Source organism: Triticum aestivum, chromosome 3B, assembly GCF_018294505.1.
Source record: "Triticum aestivum cultivar Chinese Spring chromosome 3B, IWGSC CS RefSeq v2.1, whole genome shotgun sequence".
NCBI classification, from domain to species: domain Eukaryota; kingdom Viridiplantae; phylum Streptophyta; class Magnoliopsida; order Poales; family Poaceae; genus Triticum; species Triticum aestivum.
The window spans coordinates 143,874,462-143,893,605 of NC_057801.1; the positions used below are offsets into that span (position 1 = coordinate 143,874,462).

Here is a 19,144-nt window from a genome sequence, read left to right on the forward strand (position 1 = left end):
CTGGGAGAAGAAATATCCTTCATTGACCGCGAGAGCTTGTGATGGGCTAAGTTGGGACACCCCTGCAGGGTATAAACTTTCGAGAGTCGTGCCCGCGGTTATGTGGCAAATGGGAATTTGTTAATGTCCGGTTGTAGATAACTTGACACCAGATACGAACTAAAACGCATCAACCGCGTGTGTAGCCGTGATGGTCTCTTTTCGGCGGATTCCAGGAAGTGAACACGGTTTTGGATTATGTTTGACGTAAGTAGTTTCAGGATCACTTCTTGATCATTGCTAGCTTCACGACCGTTCCGTTTGCTCTCTTCTCGCTCTTATTTGCGTATGTTAGCCACCATATATGCCTAGTCGCTGCTGCAACCTCACCACTTATCCTTTCCTTACCCATTAAGCTTTGCTAGTCTTGATACCCATGGTAATGGGATTGCTGAGTCCTCGTGGCTCACAGATTACTACAACAACAGTTGCAGGTGCAGGTTTTGCGATGATCATGACGCGAGAGCGATGTTGGCTTACTTTGGAGGTCTTCTTCTGCTTCTTCTTCGATCAGGGGATAGGTTCTAGGTCGGCAGCCTGGGCTAGCAGGGTGGATGTCGTTTGAGTTTCTGTTTGTGTTTCATCCGTAGTCGGATGGTGCTCTTATGTAAGATGATGTTGTATTCGTGTGGCATTGTATGCCTTTTGTATGTATCCCCATCTATTATGTAATGTTGATGTAATGATATCCACCTTGCAAAAGCGTATCAATATGCGGTTCTATCCTTGGTGGGACCTTCGAGTCTCTTTAGGATAGGATCACATATTGGGTGTGACAGCTTGTTACCTTTGAAGACTGTGCATCTTCCAGACTGTTAGGCGTCATGGTCTAGAGCATCCAAGAGGAATTGTGGATCGCCGAGTGACCAAGTCTGTGAAGGTTTGGAAGTCACCTTGAAGACTTACCACGAGTGATTGGGCGAGGTATGTGTGACCTTGGCTCAAGGAGAATACAGTGAGGACTATGTGTCCAGGACTGTGTGTCCTCAGGTTTAAATATCTAGCCGTTCCAACCAGACATACAACTATCATAGCAGTTGGAACTGGTCTATCAAATCATTGTCTTCATCGAGCTACTGGTTCTATTTCCTCAACCCTTCCATTTCCTCATTCATCTGTTGATGAACTTGATCGGTACGGTTGTAGACTTTGATGAAGACTTTATCAATTTCCTCAATCATATTTCTTCAGTCATCTTATCTTCTGCCTGCTTATCCTGTTTACACGCTACCTATGCTCTGTACTTGTTTCATATCATCATGATGACTGTGTTGCTGTCATGTTATTTGTAAAAATCGTCTATTCACCCCCTTCTAGTCGATATAATGCACATTCGGCAGCTCGTTGCTGACATGGTGTTCACAAAACGCTTGCAAGGTATATATTGCTAACTTTTATATTTGTTGATAAATTTGGTGCATTTTGTTCATAGTTTGAAATTGGTTTAAATTCAACTTTGTAGAAAGTTTGTCGCTTCTAATGAAGAATTTGATCTTCAAGAGAAGGACATCACAATGATCCTAGCTATGCACATCAACAAAAAGCCAAAGCATGGTGGTTCGGTTATCAGTCATCAGAAATTGTGGAGGGATAGGATCGATGCCCACAATAGATTGATGAGGAACTATTTTGTGGAGAATCCCCAATACCCCGAGTCCTACTTTCAGCGACATTTTAGGATGAGCATCGAGTTTTTTCCAACACATTACGAAGAAACTAGCGAGCCATGATCGGTTTTTTGCAGCAAAGGAGCAATGCCACCGGAGAACTCGGGCATAACACCTTTCAAAAGGTAATCACCACTTTGCGTATGTCGGCATACGGTATTCCGGCGGATCTAGTTGATGAACACTTGGTCATGGGTGAGAGTCAAGCCATCATGTGTGTCAAGCGCTTCACAGTCGGAATTGTGCAAGTGTTCGGTCTGGAATATTTGAGAGCTCCCAATGTTGAAGAGACCACAAGGCTTTTGGAGATGAACAAAGCTTGCAGGTTCTCAGGTATGTTTGGCTCAATAGATTGCATGCATTGGAGTTGGAAGAACTGTCCTAAGGCATGACATTGACAATTCCACGGCCAGAAAAGGGGTTCCACTATAATCCTTGAAGCGGTGGCCCATCAGGAGACTTTGATTTGGCATGCTTTTTTTGGAATGCCCGGATCTTTGAATGACATCATTGTTCTTAATCAGTCACCACTCATGAATAAGGTTGCAAATGGTGACACTACACCGGTGGAGTTTGTAGCAAATGGTCATACATACAACTATGGCTACTATCTTGCGAATGGCATCTACCCAAGGTGGCAAACATTTGTGAAGCCGTTGACGGCACTGCAAGGCAAGATAAATCTTGATTTCCACAATGCTCAGGCGGCGGCTAGGAAAGATGTGGAGAGAGCTTTTGTGATTTTGCAAGCCCAATTTGCTATTGTGAGATGAACATCTAGAATTTGGGATCAAAAGATCCTTTGGTACATCATGAACGCTTGTGTGATCATGCATAACATGATCATCGAGAATGAGTTGGGCAACATTTAGACTATTCTCAGTATGAGTTGTTGGGACAACCCGTGCGAGTGCGGAGGAGGACTGCGAGGGTGGACCGCTTTATTACCTCCTATCATGTCATTCGACGTGCTGAAACGCATGCTGACCTTCGAAATGATCTAGTCGAGGAGTGGTTGTCAGGGAATAGGCGACAAAACTAGTTTGATGTTGTATGTTTGTTGTAATGATGTTGACTATTTGTTGCATTGTTCATGAACTATTTGTTGTATTGAAAAATAAACTATTTGTTTGAGTTGTAATAATAATGGAACTATTTATTGTTGGTTTTTTTATGTGTGTTTGATCTTGTTTAGTTCTATGTTGAATGGGAAATGTTATTTGTGCTAGACACGCGCGATGTAATTTAGCGCGCATGCTGGACGCTTCTTGCGGCGCGCAATATATACTACCACTTCTGCTACAGCAACCCCTCCCTCCCCGTGCGCGCGAGAAAATGGTATTTCGACGTTGTAAAAGATTTTTAGCGCGCCGCGCGACCGCGCATCTGTTGGAGATGATCTAAATCCACTCCTACATGAGCAGAGATATGCTAGTGCTCAAAGCTAACTATGCAGTACAAGCTCAATAGGGTTGTCACGTGATTAAGCAAGATCATTGCAAATCCAAAATCATGCGTATCGGCATCATTTACGGTGTACAAATAAATTAATTTCTCTGTAAAGAAATATAAGAGCATTTAGATCACTACACTAGTAGTACTCAACACCACGACGGTTCTGGAGCCACCAATTCTAGAGTTTTTGTCACTGATGATCAGAGAATGTGACTGATATTAGTAGCACAAATGGAGTACAGCTCAAAGATGTGTGAAACTTTATTGAACTTTTAGAAGTACATTTGATTTTTAGAAAAAAGAAGAAGAAGAAGCACATACATTGTCAACCTACGGGAGGCCTACAGAGAACCGTCCGATATGTTACCTAGCCGAGGCTGGCGTCCCGGCGTGGCCCGACGAGCCCAACGGCCTCGTTCACGCCGGATACGAGCTCGGCCTCGAAGTTGCCGGACGACATGGACGGCAGCCGCTCGTAGACCCTGGACCCGAGGTGCTGCAGCTTCTTCTGCTGCGTCTTCACGGTCCTGCTGATGATCTTGTAGTTCCACCGCTGCTGCACGTACACGGCCGCGGCGAGCGCGACGGCGAGCAGCGGGATGGCCACGTCGCCGAACGCCGAGTAGAAGTCGAGGCTGGTGTTGACGAACTCGTACTCCTCCGCGAAGTAGGGGTTGATGGCCGGCGCCGCCCTGACGTAGTCGTAAAGGTGCGGCAGCAGCCGCACCGCCGTCACGCTCACGTAGTAGCTCTTCTTCAGCGGCCTGCAGCTGATCCGCCACAGTACGTTGCCCACCACCTGGGGGAGGAGGAAGAAGTCCTGCGCCAGCCCGACGTACTCCTCCAGCGTCACCGCCCACTGCCGGAGCGCGTGCGACCTGCCGCGGGCGTCCATGTACGAGTCCTCCTGCCGCAGCGGCCGCCCCAGCGCGCTCACGTACCGCGCGCCCAGGATCACCATGAACCCCAGCATGTGCACGCCGAAGCTGTAGAGGAGCACCTTCCGGTCGCTGGGCACGCGGCCGGGCTCCAGCGGGGAGCGCGTGAGCATGCGGATCCGCGACCGCCACACCTTCTGCGCCAGACGGAGCGTCAGGAGGAACGCGGCGAGGATGAGGATCTTCACGACGCAGTCGATGATCCAGTACAGCTGGCTCTTGTCCACCACGTACGACGGCGGCGCCACGCCGTCCACGGAGCCCCCCGCGGCGGCGATCCGGGCGAACAGCGCCTCGGCGCCCGTGATGAGCGGCATGCTGTACCCCAGCGCCTGCACCCCCAGCATCACCAGGGACACGTACGGCATCACATCCGTGTTCGCCTTGATGTACATCAGCTGGCTGAACTCGGCGGCGATGGCCGTCGCCAGCGTGGCCACGCGGAGGATCCCCTCCACGCTCCGCCGGGACAGGATGTCCTGCCGCTGCTCCCGGTACATGATCGGCAGCGTCTGGAGCGACGTCGCGTCAAACCACAGTGGGTCGCCGGCGTCGCGCGTGCTGGTGATGTGCACCTTCGCGGTGGGGTTGATTAGCCACTGCGCCGTCGTCGGCGGGTAGTCCACCCTCATCTCGATAGAGCAGTCCATGCCGTCCTCCAGCGCTCGCATGGCCGAGAAGGCTCGCCATGGCGCATAGATGCTCCGGCACCCGATCAGGTACATCCGCCCGTCCACCGGGTTGTACAAGCCTTCCAGGAACAGGACCGACACGTTCATGTAGGGGCTCCCGGAGAGCGTGAGCTCCGCGGACACGTTGAGAAGAGACGTCGCCCTCGCCGTCTGCATTTCCGAGGAGGGTGATTTTTTGTCAAGTCCATCCGTGCCGCCTGGAAACCCCGGCGAATTCCGGCCGACGAGCGGCCCGAGCGAGAGCACCTCCAGCTGAAGGAATGGCCGCTCGAAGCGTTCGCGAGGGAACGGGTCGGGCACGGCCGGCACATGGAGGGTGAGCTCGTCGGCGAGGCCGGACAGGTCGCGGGCAAGGTCACCCGCCAATCGCGGATAGCTCAGCAGAGACTTGGCTATGGCAGTGCCGAAGATGAACGGCTCGCTGCGCGTGAGGAACTCGCCGGCTTGCTTGGGCTTGGTGTAGTCGTACGCCATGCTCAGCGGTGCGCCGCCCGAGACGCCGAACCTGTTCCACAGCTCAGACGGGTGCACCGCCCGTTTGAACGTCAGCGGCGAGTGGGCGACGCCACTGCCGCCGTCGATGCGGGTGATTTGCCCGACGGCGATGCCCCGGCGGGTGGCGGAGAAGGTCGTCTGCACGTACAGGCACACGCGGGAGTGGCACGCCTTCTTGCCGACGCCGAGGCACCCCACCATGCAGAGCTGGCCCGTGGACGGGCGCCACACGCCCTCGGCGGCCAGCGTCATGCCGCTGAGCCCGCTCCGCTTCGCGGCAGTGTACCGGTGCTCCCACGGTGCAACGGCCCGGAACACCGCCGAGACCTTGGCCGATCTCTCACCAGGAACGGTGCTCGGCTCGCACCGGATGTCCTGCATGACGATGCTGACATCCTTGAACCCGCCGTCCGTCGCGTCCACCGACTTGTCGATCTCGAACGGACCGAGCCGCCGGCAGAGAGCGTCTGTCGAGTTGCATTTCCAGTTGGGCACGACGGCGAACACGTCCTCCGACGTGAACAGGTCGAGGATGCCGCACAGCGAGCCGCCTCTGTATATCCCACGGCCGTCGCCGAGGATGTCGTCGCGGTAAGGCTGCGGGCTGCACGCTGTGCTCACGAGCTCCTCCGACCCGAACTTGTAGTTGGAGTAGGCGCCCAGCTGCGACAGCATCGTGACGGCGCCGAAGTAGCCGGCGTCTGACCTGCCGTTGGTGCTCGTGAGCTCGCCGCGTATGGTGCGCGTCGTAAGCGTCAGCGTGGTGGGGTACCGGAGCACGAGCAGGATGTTCTTGTCGTGGGTGATTGGAGGCTGGAAGTTGTTGCGGTCGGTGTTCTTGGCCCAGTCCCACGGGTTGGCGGCGTCTTTGCCGCGCCGCGGGAGCACGGCCTCGCCGACCAGGCACAGCACGCTCTCGCCGTTGCCGGTCTCGGTGTACACGCCCTCGAAGAGTATCTTCATCTCGGTGCTCCCGGGCCACACCTTGAGCTCCGGCGACACGTAGGGGCCCATCTCCGGGGCGGTGCCGTTGCGGGAGACGGCTACACCAAGGACGCCGCTGACGTTGAGCGCCGTCTTCCCACGGAGCGCCACGTCGACGTGCGTGAGCATGAACGTGGCGAGCGGCAACGGGTCAGACGGTGCCCCTGCCGCGCCGCCCTCGGGCGCGTCGGTGCCGTCGAACGGCATCAGCGGCGCGCCGTCGTCGACGTCCTGCTTCCAGTCGCCCTTGACGAAGGAAAGCTCCGGCATGAGGGCGGCTGCGCGGTTGGCGTCGAACTTGAGGTCGGCGGCGGCGGAGAGCACGGACCGGCACTGCCGCTTGACGTCGGCGAAGCGCACGTACTCGTGCGGGATGAAGGGCCCCTGCTGCCGGCCGCCGCCCATGGGATCCATCCTTTGCGCGTCCCGGTGGAACGGATCAAAAGACGAAGCCACGGCAAACAGCGGCAGCAGGAACGCGCCGACGAACTGCAAGGTGGTCACCGCCATTGCTGCAACACCGCAAAAGCTAACACTCACAGCTAGAGCGATCTGGTTGCTGACCAGAACATAGAAATTTCTCCAGTCCTGTCCAAGAAAGAAGTGCTCGGCTCGGCGGGACGGCGCTACCTCCTCCGCTCTAGTACGCCGTGCATGGGCATGGATCTCTGACCAGAATGTGCCAGATCTAGAAGAATACCTGGACCAGATTGGATCATTTGGAGGATGGTGCCAAATAATAATCCATGGATGCTTCGGTTGCATTATTTTTGTTGATGGGCTTCATGGGATTAGGGGACATATTGTATTGAGTAGCTTGGGTTTGACTTGGCTAGGAAGCGACCCAGAAACAGAGGTTACAGACTGCCACTGGCCGTGTCATGTGGCCACTGTGATGTTGTGAGAGGTGGGCGGGAGTTGACGAGGGTACGGCGCAGGTGGTGCGTGCGACCGCCGCGGCGGGCATCGCGGCCGTTGCTCGGCAGGATCGCATGTGCCCTCTCGTGACTCGTGGCCGCTGAGGTGGAGAAATTTACTCTGGATTCCTGTGTTTTCAGAGCATCGGCAGCCGGACTTTGACAAATCCGACCCCTAAATATTTGACGCGCGCAGGTAACCCTGAAATGTTCGATTAATCAGTCACACTTCTCATACTAAAACCCTTTGTCTCATATAAAAAATTTCATGTGTCTGAGTTGCCCCTTCACTATCGTCATCGACAATCATGTTGTGGAAGTGACACAATATGTCATCACCTACGACAAAGTCTCTGTTTTCCACATCATTGCAGCTCCACGAACAATAGCCTAACTATCTTGCAACACTATGAATGCCCACTCCACATCCTGGCGAGCGACGCTGGCAGTCCGATCCGTCTCGCCCTCTCACACATGGCACAACGAGCGAGAAGACGCATGCTGGCGTGACGCAAACCCACCGTAGAGGGGTGGCCCCGCCAAGGCAGGGGCCGACGCGTCATGGACCCTCGCGGGCGCCTACCTGTTGCAACCCAGCCAGGTCAGAGTGGCACGCGGGGCGAGGACGCCGACAGAAGGGTCCCGGCTCACGTAGGCCTGACAACGGCCCACACGCGAGCCGGCCCAGGCGGGCGCAGCACACACGTTTCCTATCACGATCGGACCAGCCCGCACAAGGCGAAGGACGCCGACAGGCGGGTCTAGCAACGCCATCGTGCGTGAGGCAACACGAGACACCGCATGTGAGCGTGACACAAATAAACTGCATGATTGTGGCCCCGGGCGTGCCTGTGGTTCACCCGACATGGACCACCTAGGAAGGTTGCCTGGATCCGAGTCGTCCGGGCAGATCGAACGGCTCGGACAACCCTGAGAGGCCCTCGCGGCATGTCACCTAAAAACGGCCGGCGCAGAGGCATTCTTCGGCTCCGGAGCCCCTCAGGAGGCGGGTACGACATCCTTTATAGGAGTAATTCGGGTGATATGCCCTCAACTAGTCTGGTAGTCAACATCTTCCGAGAGATGATAGAGTATCACTGAGCCTTTTCGTATATTGTTTTAAAATTAACATTTATACCCAGTCAAAATCTTCTACCAGCAAGGGTTCAATCGATTCCCTCAGCGAGACCTAGACAGACTCGGGGGCTAATTATGAGGGAAGCCCCGCCAGGTAGGCCCATGACGACATGTGTTCCAACTAAAAGCCTAGACCCATGGACGTCACGGTCTAGATAGCAGCTAAGGGTCATGGCCAAACAAAGTGGGACAACCACTCAGGCAGGATCTATCAATCGGACAGGGCTACCATTCGGTCATATCCTGCTAGTAGGACCCAATGATAGGTTAACAGGAAGACTTTACAATAGGCATCCCAGGACCACTATTAATACATGTGTTACATATTGTATTAATGTAGGGGAATGCAGCAGAAAACAAAAAATTCTGACCTACGCACCAGCTCAGGACCACTATGAAGATGCATACAAGGTTTGATCTGATCATTACCGACTCGTAGCGCAGCAAAGGAGAGTTGGCGGAGATCATTGGTGCAGATCCCCGCAGTTAGAATTTTACAACTTCCCAACCACGAGGATGTACTCCCTCGAACGGTCCCTCGGACAGCCCTTTGGGAGGTTCTCAAACAGAAACTTGAATTGTGCCTTGCACGGCCCTTCGGGAGGCTCTCGAACAAAAACTCGAATAGTCCCTTGGACAACCCTTCGGGAGGCTCTCGGATAGTTCCTCGGATAGCCCTTCGGGAGGCTCTCGGACAGAAACTCAATAGTTTCTCGGACAGAACCTCCGCGTATCTCCCGAACTAAGATCAAACTACGACCTCTCTACCGGGTTGCACACATCTGGTGTCAACTATCCAGCAGGGCTTTGCCGTCCAAAACTAGGCTCTACCAAAGACTAGACAGCCTTTCGGTGTACAAAATTATTTCGTGGGGCGAAAGATAGAAAGCCATATCATTGCATGGCATGTGTTGAGGGGGAGCTTGGGATGAAATGGAGGGCTCTCTCCACCTCTATTTATAGTGGGACTATTGAAAATATGCCATAAAGGCAATAATATTGTATTATTATATTTCCGTATTCATAGTTAAGTGTTTACATTTCATGCTATAACTGATATGATCCTGAAATATGCGATTGAGTGGAAAACTCATATGCACGTGTGAAATGATAAATGGATAACATAAAGGTTCCTAGTCTCGCCTCTAAGACTAGCTCAAGTGTTGTTGGTGATCATATTTTCCAGATTTTAGAATATCATTAAGTGTAATGATAATCCTAAAACAACATTGAGATTATGACATTAGAAGAACGATCATATTGAATTGACCCCAAGTTGTTTGCGATGAATTGAGATAATATCATCTGTAATCAATTTTAATAACACAGAGTGTTTACATGTATTTTTTCTCCTTAGACCATGAGAGTATCGTAGTCGCTTCTTACCGTACCGTTGGGTTTGGGGTTGCTCAAACATCACATGTAACATGGTGATCATAGCGACAACTTACAAGTTCTTCGGAAAGTTTGACAAGGGACTAGATAGATTGAGAGTGGGATTTTCTCCTCCGACGATGGAAAGATATTCTTAGGGCCCTGTCGGTATAATGAAATCTACCATTGTCTGGCCAGACACAGCTGACTTCGTCACGGGGATGCCGGAACACGACAACAAGAAAGAAGAACAAAACCGGCAACGAGGATATCGGTATAGTGAGTATGTGACGACTTGAGGATACCGACTGATACATCTCCATCGTATCTATAATTTTTGATTGTTTCATGCCAATATTCTACAACTTTCATATACTTTTGGCAACATTTTATATTATATTTGTGACTAACATATTGATCCATTGCCCAGTGTCAATTTCTGTTTGTTGCATATTTTTTGTTTCATAGAATATCCATATCAAACGAAGTCCAAACGCGATAAAAAATTATGGAAATTATTTTGGAATATATGTGATTTTTGGGAAAAAGAATCAACGCGAGACGATGCCCGAGGGGGCCACAAGCTCAGACAGCGCGCCCCTACCCTGGGTGCACCAGGCAGCCTTGTGGGGCCCCTGTAAGGCGGTTGGTGCCCTTCTCCGCCGCAAGAAAGCTATCCCAATTGGAGTTACGGATCCCCGGGAATTGAAGAAATGGTGAAGGGCCAAAAAAACTCGAACGCGAAATAGAAGAGAATAGAGAGAGAGAGTGAGAGAGAGTGAGAGTGAGACACACACACACACACAGAGAGAGAGAGAGAGAGAGAGAGAGATATCCAATCTCGGAGGGGCTCCTGCCCTCCGGGAGCCATGGAGACCACAGACTAGGGGGAAACCCTCCTCCCATCTAGGGGGGTGATATAAATGTGTAAAATAAAGCCCATAAACATCCCAAATGGGTAATATAATAGCATGGAACAATCAAAAATTATAGGTACGTTGGAGATGTATCAAGCATCCCCAAGCTTAATTCCTGCTCGTCCTCGAGTAGGTAAATGATAAAAAAAATTGATGTGGAATGCTACCTAGCATAATTCTCAATGTAATTTTCTTTATTGTGGCATGAATGTTCAGACCCAAATGAATACAAAATAAAAGTTCATATTGACATAAGAAATAGTAATACTGCAAGCATACTAATCAAAGTAATCATGTCTTCTCAAAATAACATGGCTAAAGAAAGTTATCCCTACAAAATCATATAGTCTGGCTATGCTCTATCTTCATCACACAAAGTATTTAATCATGCACAACCCCGATGACAAGCCAAGCAATTGTTTCGTACTTTAATAATCTCAATCTTTTTCAACTTTCACGCAATACATGAGCGTGAGCCATGGACATAGCACTATATGTGGAATAGAATGGTGGTTGTGGAGAAGACAAAAAGGAGAAGATAGTCTCACATCAACTAGGCGTATCAACGGGCTATGGAGATGCCCATTAATAGATATCAATGTGAGTGAGTAGGGATTGCCATGCAACGGATGCACTAGAGCTATAAATATAAGAAAGCTCAATAAAAGAAACTAAGTGGGGTGCATCCAACTTGCTTGCTCACGAAGACCTAGGGCACTTTGAGGAAGCCCATCATTGGAATATACAAGCCAAGTTCTACAATAAAAAATTCCCACTAGTATATGAAAGTGACAACATATGAGATTCTCTATCATGAAGATCATGGTGCTATTTTGAAGCACAAGTGTGGAAAAAGAGATAGTAGCATTGTCCCTTCTCTCCTTTTCTCTCATTTTATTTTTTTCTTTTTTTTCTTTTTTTTCTTTTTTTTCCTTTCTTTTCTTTGGCCTTCTCTTTTTTTCTTTTTGGCCTTTCTCTTTTTTTCTTCTTCTTTTTTTTTTCCTTTTTTTTTCTTTTTGTAAAGTCCGAAGTCTCATCCCGACTTGTGGGGGAATCATAGTCTTCATCATCCTTTCCTCACTAGGACAATGCTCTAATAATGAAGATCATCACACTTTTATGGATTTACAACTCGAAGCTAGAACAATATATGACTCTATATGAATGCCTCCGGCGATGTACCGGGATATGCAATGAATCAAGAGCGACATGTATGAAAATTATGAAAGTGGCCTTGCCACAAATACAATGTCAACTACATGATCATGCAAAAAGCAATATGACAAAAGTAATGCGTGTCATATGAACGGAGAGGTGGAAAGTTGCATGGCAATATATCTCGGAATGGCTATGGAAATGCCATAATAGGTAGGTATGGTGGCTGTTTTGAGGAAGGTAAATGGTGGGTGTATGGTACCGGCAAAAATTGCATGATACAAGAGAGGCTAACAATGGTGGAAGGGTGAAAGAGTGCGTATAATCCATGGACTCAACATTAATCAAAAGAACTCATATAATTGTTGCAAAAATTTAGAAGTCATCAAAAACCAAAGTACTACGCGCATGCTCCTAGCAGGATAGATTGGTAGGAAAAGACCATCGCTCGTCCCCGACCGCCACTCATAAGGAAGACAATCAATAAATAAAATTGTGCTCCAACTTCATCACAAAGCGGTTCACCATATGTGCATGCTACGGGAATCACAAACTTCAACACAAGCATTCTTTAAATTCATAATCACCCAACTAGCATGACTTTAATATCACTACCTCCATATCTCAAAACAATTATCAAGCATCAAATTGATCATAGCATCCAATTCACTTTCTATGATAGTTTTTATTATACCCAACTTGGATGCTCATCATTCTAGGACCAACTTTATGATCATAGCAAATACCATGCTGTTCTAAAAGACTCTCAAAATGATATAAGTGAAGCATGAGAGACTAGCAATTTCTTCAAAATTAAGACACCACCGTGCTCTAAAAGATATAAGTGAAGCACTAGAGCAAAGACTATCAAGCTCAAAAGATATAAGTGAAGCACATAGAGTATTCTAGCAAATTCTAATCAAATAGGCTTCTCCCAAAAGGTGTGTACAGCAAGGATGATTGTGGTAAACTAAAAAGCAAAGACTAATATAATACACAACGCTCCAAGCAAAACAGATATCATGTAGCGAATAAAAATATAGCTCCAAGTAAAGTTACCAATGAACGAAGACGAAAGAGGGGATGCCTTCCCGGGGCATCCCCAAGCTTAGGATTTTGGCTATCCTTGAATATCTTGGGGTGCCATGGGCATCACCAAGCTTAGGCTCTTGCCACTCCTTATTCCATAGTCCATAAAAGCTTTACCCAAAACTTGAAAACTTCACAACACAAAACTCAACAGGAAATCTTATAAGCTCCGTTAGTGAAAGAAAACAAAACCACCACATAAGGTACTGCCATGAACTCATTATTTATTTAATTTGGTGTTAAACCTACTTATTCCAACTTATTTATGGTTCATAGACTGAATTACTGGCCATAGATGCATTGAAATAAGCAAACAACACACGAAAAACAGAATCTGTCAAAAATAGAACAGTCTGTAGCAATCTGTAACTAATGCAAACTTATGGAACTCTAAAAATCCTACCAAAATAGGAAGTCCTGTACAATTTGTTTATTGAACATCAGAAAAAAGAATAAACGAAATAGCACGTTCCTGTGATTTAACAAAATTATATTCGTGCATGCAAAGTTTCTGTTTTTCAGTAGAATCAAATAAACTATCATCGTAGGTTATCCCATAGGTTCTACTTGGCACAAACACTAATTAAAAGATAAAAACACATCTAAACAGAAGGTAGATGCAAGATTTATTACTAAACAGGAGCAAAAACAAAAAACATAAAGAAAATTGGGTTGCCTCCCAACTAGCGCTATTGTTTAACGCCCCTAGCTAGGCATAAAAACAAAGATAGATCTAACGAGTGCCATCTTTGGCACTAGGAGAGGATGATCTCCTCTCTATGGAATTCATTCTTCTATTTAAGGTAAGCACATGTCCATTAATGGAAGAGGTAAGATTAAGCACGTTACGGAAGTTTGCCTCTACACTAGACTTCATCTCTTTAATACTTTCATTTTGATAAAAGCACAAGAGAGTAGTAGATTCAACCTTATCATTCATAGGGTGCCCAAATATGGTTTTCATTTTTTCATAAGTATCTATAGCATCCCTTTCAAGAAAACTTCCTTCAAAAATGGAATCTAAAACTTGTTTAAAAGAAGCGGGCAAGCCAATATAAAAACTCTTTAAGTAATCTTCAATTTGATATTGAAGCACATAGCTAGCACGAATCCTTAATAACCTATCCCAAGCATCTTTTAAAGACTCATCAAGTAAATAGCGAAAAATTCCAGAGTCATCCTCATCAAAATTATTTAAGCTCTCATTGGTGACCCCGGTGGGTCTTTCCATAGCATCATTATTCATGAGCTTAGAGAGGATAGAGGGATTGTCCAAGGCACTAGAGCTCGGGAGAAAACCCTTAGTTCTTTTTGATTTGGCCATATAAACGGGAAGGCAAACGAAAAGGAGAGAGGAAGATTGGGAAAGAGAGGGCGAATAAAACGGCAAGGGTGAAGTGGGGGAGAGGAAAACGAGAGGCAAATGGCAAATAATGTAAATGCAAGGGAGATGGGTTTGTGATGGGTACTTGGTATGTCTTGACGTGAGCGAAGACCTCGCCGGCAACGGCGCCAGAAATCCTTCTTGCTACGTCTTGAGCTTGCGTTGGTTTTCCTTGAAGAGGAGAGGGTGATGCAGCAAAGTGTAGCGTAAGTATTTCCCTTAGTTTTGAGAACCAAGGTATCAATCCAGTAGGAGGCTCCTCAAAAGTCCCACGCACCTACACAAACAAACTGAGAACTCGCAACCAATGCAATAAAGGGGTCGTCAATCCCTTCACGGCCACTTGCGAAAGTGAGATCTAGTAAAGATAGTATGATAAGATAAATATATTTTTGGTATTTTATAATATATATATGCAAAAATTAAAGATGCAAATAAAGGTAGATTGAAAGCAAATATGATAAAATATAGACCCCGGGGCCATAGGTTTCACTAGAGGCTTCTCTCAAGATAGCATAAGTATTACGGTGGATGAACAAATTACTGTCGAGCAATTGATAGAAAAGCGCATAGTTATGAGATTATCTAGTCATGATCATGTATATAGGCATCACGTCCATAACAAGTAGACCGAATCCTGCCTGCATCTACTACTATTACTCCACACATCGACCGACTCCTGCCTGCATCTAGAGTATTAAGTTCGTAAGAACAGAGTAACGCATTAAGCAAGATGACATGATGTAGAGGGATGAACACAGGCAATAAGATATAAACCCCATCTTGTTATCCTCGATGGCAACAATACAATACGTGTGTGTCACATCCCTAGTCTGGTATGACTTAGGCTAGCTAGCTATTTGTGCTTCATATTTAAATTTCATTTAAATTTGAAATGAGGATTGGTGGAACCCTCGGAATCATTTTTTTGAAAATGACCCAAATAAAAATTTCTCCAAAAGGGTCCAAGAAAATGCTCATGTTGCCCTCTGAAAATATTGGACAGAGATAAAAATCAAAACAATATTTTTAGGAGCTCATGGACATTTATTTTGGCCATTTGGATTAATTCGATAAATATTTGCATTGGAAATATATTTCTATATATATGAAATATGGTCCAAAAATTATGCCAATTATAAAAGAGCTCTGGAATAATACCATTAGCCCCTACAAAAATTGGCATAATAAAATTAAATGATTTAATATATTTATTAAATCAAACAAATGTCAGAAAATTAGAAAAGAAAACAGAAAAGGGGAGAGAAACTTACCTGGGCCACTTACCTGGCCCATCTCCAGCTGGCGGCCCAGCCCACCCCCGCTGCCTTCTGTCGTCTCCCTCCTCGGACAGAAGGACGAGGGCGTGTGCCCGACGCTCGCCGGCACGCGCGCGCGCCACCTCCCCCCCTGCTGGCCACCTCCTGCTTCCCCGGACTCCCTCGATGCCCCGGACGAAGCCACGCAGCTGCCCCGCACCGCTCTCACTCTCCCTCGCCCTCCTCTTCTCCCCCTGCTCTCTCTCCCTCTCACCCGAGAACCACCGCCGCCGCCGACGGGCATCGCCGTAGCCACTGGCCTCCCCTCGCCTCCCCGACCCGCTTCCGAGCTCCGCCACAACCCCCTCCACCTCCTCGTTGAGCTACGGACCTCCCGGACGTGCTGCAACGCCGCCACCATCGCCGTTTCCGTCGCCGGCCACCGAAGTTCGCCGCGGTCAATTCGCCGCCTCCGCCGCCTCCCCGAGACCACCGAGCTGCTCATCGACCTCGCTGTGAGCTCCTCTTCCATTTCCCCTCCTCCCCGCGCTCGTTCCCGCACTCCAGCCGCCTTCTCACCGGAGCCGATTGCTCCTCGCCGCCGGCCATGGCGCCACGGTGGCACGAGCCCAAGCCGGTCCCTTCCGCGCGCGTCCCCGTGTTCCTGGTGGCGCCAGGAGCCCGTAGGAACCCTCCGTCTCCACTGCCGTGCACCACAACGCCGCGGCCACAAGTTGCCGAACTCCGGCCGCCGCCCTGAGCTCTGCTCCGGCGAGCTCCGCCGCCCCCGCAGCCCTCCGCGTGCTCCACTGGATGCGCGTGAGCGCGGGCTTCGCGTGGGTGGTCTCCGCCGCCCGAATGGTCGCCGGAACGGCGATCCCGAGCCCCTCCGCCGCGCTCGGCCTCGCCGGCGGCTAAACGCCGGCGGGATTGACCGGTCAACCGCGCTAACCCCCCCCCTGAGGCTGACATGTGGGCCCCGGTGCCCCTAACCTTTTAATTAAGTTAGTTTAACCCCTGTTTAACCCCAGTGTCACTGACGTGTGGACCCCACACGTCAGGATTGACCTGGACAGCCGCGTTGACCGCTGATGCAATGATGACGTCATGCTGACGCAATTATACATTTTCTGGAATTAAAATAATTCAGAAAATCCAGAAATTGATTTAAACTTCAAAAATTCATATCAATTCAACCGTAGCTCAGATTTAAATAATTTATATATGAAAAATTATCAGAAAAATGCAACCTTTCCATCTGTACTAGTTTCATGCATGAAAAACCAACTTATACATGCTGAATATGGGAAAACACATTATGGCATATATAAGAGACCTAATTTAGAAATGCATTTGAACCTTTGGTTCAAATGGACTTCAAGCTAATTGAACACTAGTTGCATTAGCTCAACAGCATCACATCTACATGCCATGTTCATGCATCATATTGTTGCATATGATTGTGTATTGATTGCCGGCACCGTTCCTTCTCGATAGGTCCTGCTCCGGAGACGTTCCAGAGTACCTGTCTGTGAAGCAGTGCCTCCCTTGTTGATTTACCAGGCAAGCAACCCCCCCTTGTTCATTTCGATAAAACCCTACTCTCTCGCTCCTGCTCTCAGATATTGCATTAGGACAACAACGATTCATCTGCTACTTTGTGCTGCGGTAGTTGAACCCATTCCTCTGCATGACCTGTCATTGCCACAGTAAATAGTTGAAACCCACTAGCATGTGTAGGAGTTGATTGAAGCCATTGATGTGTTCCTACCATGCTATGCCTGCTATTGCTTAGAGTGTGTCAGGTCTGGTTCATTGGGAATGAATTGGAGTGTCACGATATGTTCTATTGCTGAGAGTTAAGTGTGTGAACACGATTTGGTAAAGGTAGCGGTGAGGGACCATGTAGGAGTACATGGTGGGTTGTCTCACTGGAACCGTCCTTAAGCCCTGAGTTCTGTGTATGTTGTCCAATGACTCGATACTACCACACATTGGGCTCCGGGCGCTCCAAGCCCTCTCGACTTATTAACCAACTTGATCTCTGTCCAGGAGTCGCAACTAGTTTCTGGTGTTTGTAGGTAGTGCTATTTTTCTACCAAGTGGCACCCGGCAGGGTGGGCTTGGGACAGACTAGGCACACGTGGCCCGGTGTACCGAGTGGCACCCGGTTGGTGGGCTCGGGAACCCTGTACACATCGTTTGGGGCCGTAAGCGACACCCCGGCCGGATCTCCTTGCGGATGGAACCCGAATAGGCGATAAACCTGGACTAGAGTCTTGTGTGGTTAGTCAGGTCGTGGCCGACACCCTCGCCAGGCTTCCGCTTGAAGGTTGCCGAGATACATGACGTGTACATGGCGGTAAGTGGCGAGAGCGTGTGTGAAGAAGTACACCCCTGCAGGGTTAACATGATCTATTCGAATAGCCGGGTCCGCGGTTATGGACTTCTTGGATGCTTACATGGTACATAGACAACTTGAAGTGGATACTATAAAATGCTCAAGACAAGTGTGAGTGCTATGGATGGCCTTCTCGTAGGGAGACGGGGATGAATCCATAGTAGTGTATTGTGTGGTGATTAGTGGACTCGTGTACGTTGTTTCACCTCCAGAGTTTCTGGTAGTCGTAGAACAGGATAGCCACAGAGTCAAAGCTGGCTTGCTGCAACTAAACCCCACATTACCTCTTGATACAGATGCATGTATGATAGGATCTGATGTAAGTCTTGCTGAGTACCTTTGTACTCATGTTGCTTTATTTATGTTTTTGCAGCGGAGACTTCGGTCTTACTAGTGTTCTCGTGGACTTCGACTAGTAGCTAGTACCTCAGCTACGATCTTGATCGGATGTTGTAGATAGTCAGGCTCTTCAGCCTTTTTCATTTGTAGATGTCTGTACCCAGACATGTAATGCTTCCGCTTGTTGCTTGTATGCTCTGTATGACGGGTCTTGTGACCCCTGTTTGCAATAAATGCTATGATGGCTCTTCTGAGCCTTTATCTATATAATTGTTGAGTTATGCTGTGATGCCATGTTGTACAGCACATACTTGCATGTTATGCGTACGTGTAATGTGTAGTGCTATGTGTGGGATCTGACTATCTAGTTGTTTATCTTTAGTAGCCTCTCTTACCGGGAAATGTCTCCTAGTGTTACCGCTGAGCCATGGTAGCTTGCTACTGCTCTGGAACACTTAGGCTGGCCGGCATGTGTCCTTCTTCGTTCCTGTGTCTGTCCCTTCGGGGAAATGTCACGCTTTGAGTACCGGAGTCCTGTTAGCCCGCTACAGCCCGGTTTACCGGAGTCCTGCTAGCCCAGTGCTACAGCCCGGACCCACTTGCTGATGACCGACACGTTCGAAGCTGGGTCATGGATGCCTGTCCCTGTAAGTCTGTGCCACTTTGGGTTTACGACTAGTCATGTCAGCCCGGGCTCCTTATCATATGGATGCTAGCGACACTATCATATACGTGAGCCAAAAGGCGCAAACGGTCCCGGGAAAAGGTAAGACGACACCCGTGGGGATACCGTGCGTGAGGCCGCAAGGTGATATGAGGTGTTACCGGCTAGATCGATGTGACATCGAGTCGGGGTCCTGACAAGCTTTGGTATCAGAGCCAGGCTGCCTGTAGGATTACCA

General features: G+C 48.7%; 1 protein-coding gene across 1 annotated transcript; it reads right to left on the minus strand.

Annotated features, from left to right (window-relative positions):
• Positions 1-3,398: 3,398 nt before the first annotated feature.
• Positions 3,399-7,127, minus strand: LOC123069046 (uncharacterized). Its single transcript, XM_044491783.1, has one exon. It carries the CDS (start codon positions 7,033-7,035, stop codon positions 3,529-3,531), a length of 3,507 nt encoding a protein of 1,168 aa, XP_044347718.1. The 5' UTR covers positions 7,036-7,127; the 3' UTR covers positions 3,399-3,528.
• Between the last annotated feature and the right edge of the window lie 12,017 nt (positions 7,128-19,144).

What these genes read in the sequence shown, in the direction of transcription:
- LOC123069046 (XM_044491783.1), bottom strand. Translation starts at nt 7,035, where the DNA reads ATGCAACCGAAGCATCCATGGATTATTATTTGGCACCATCCTCCAAAT.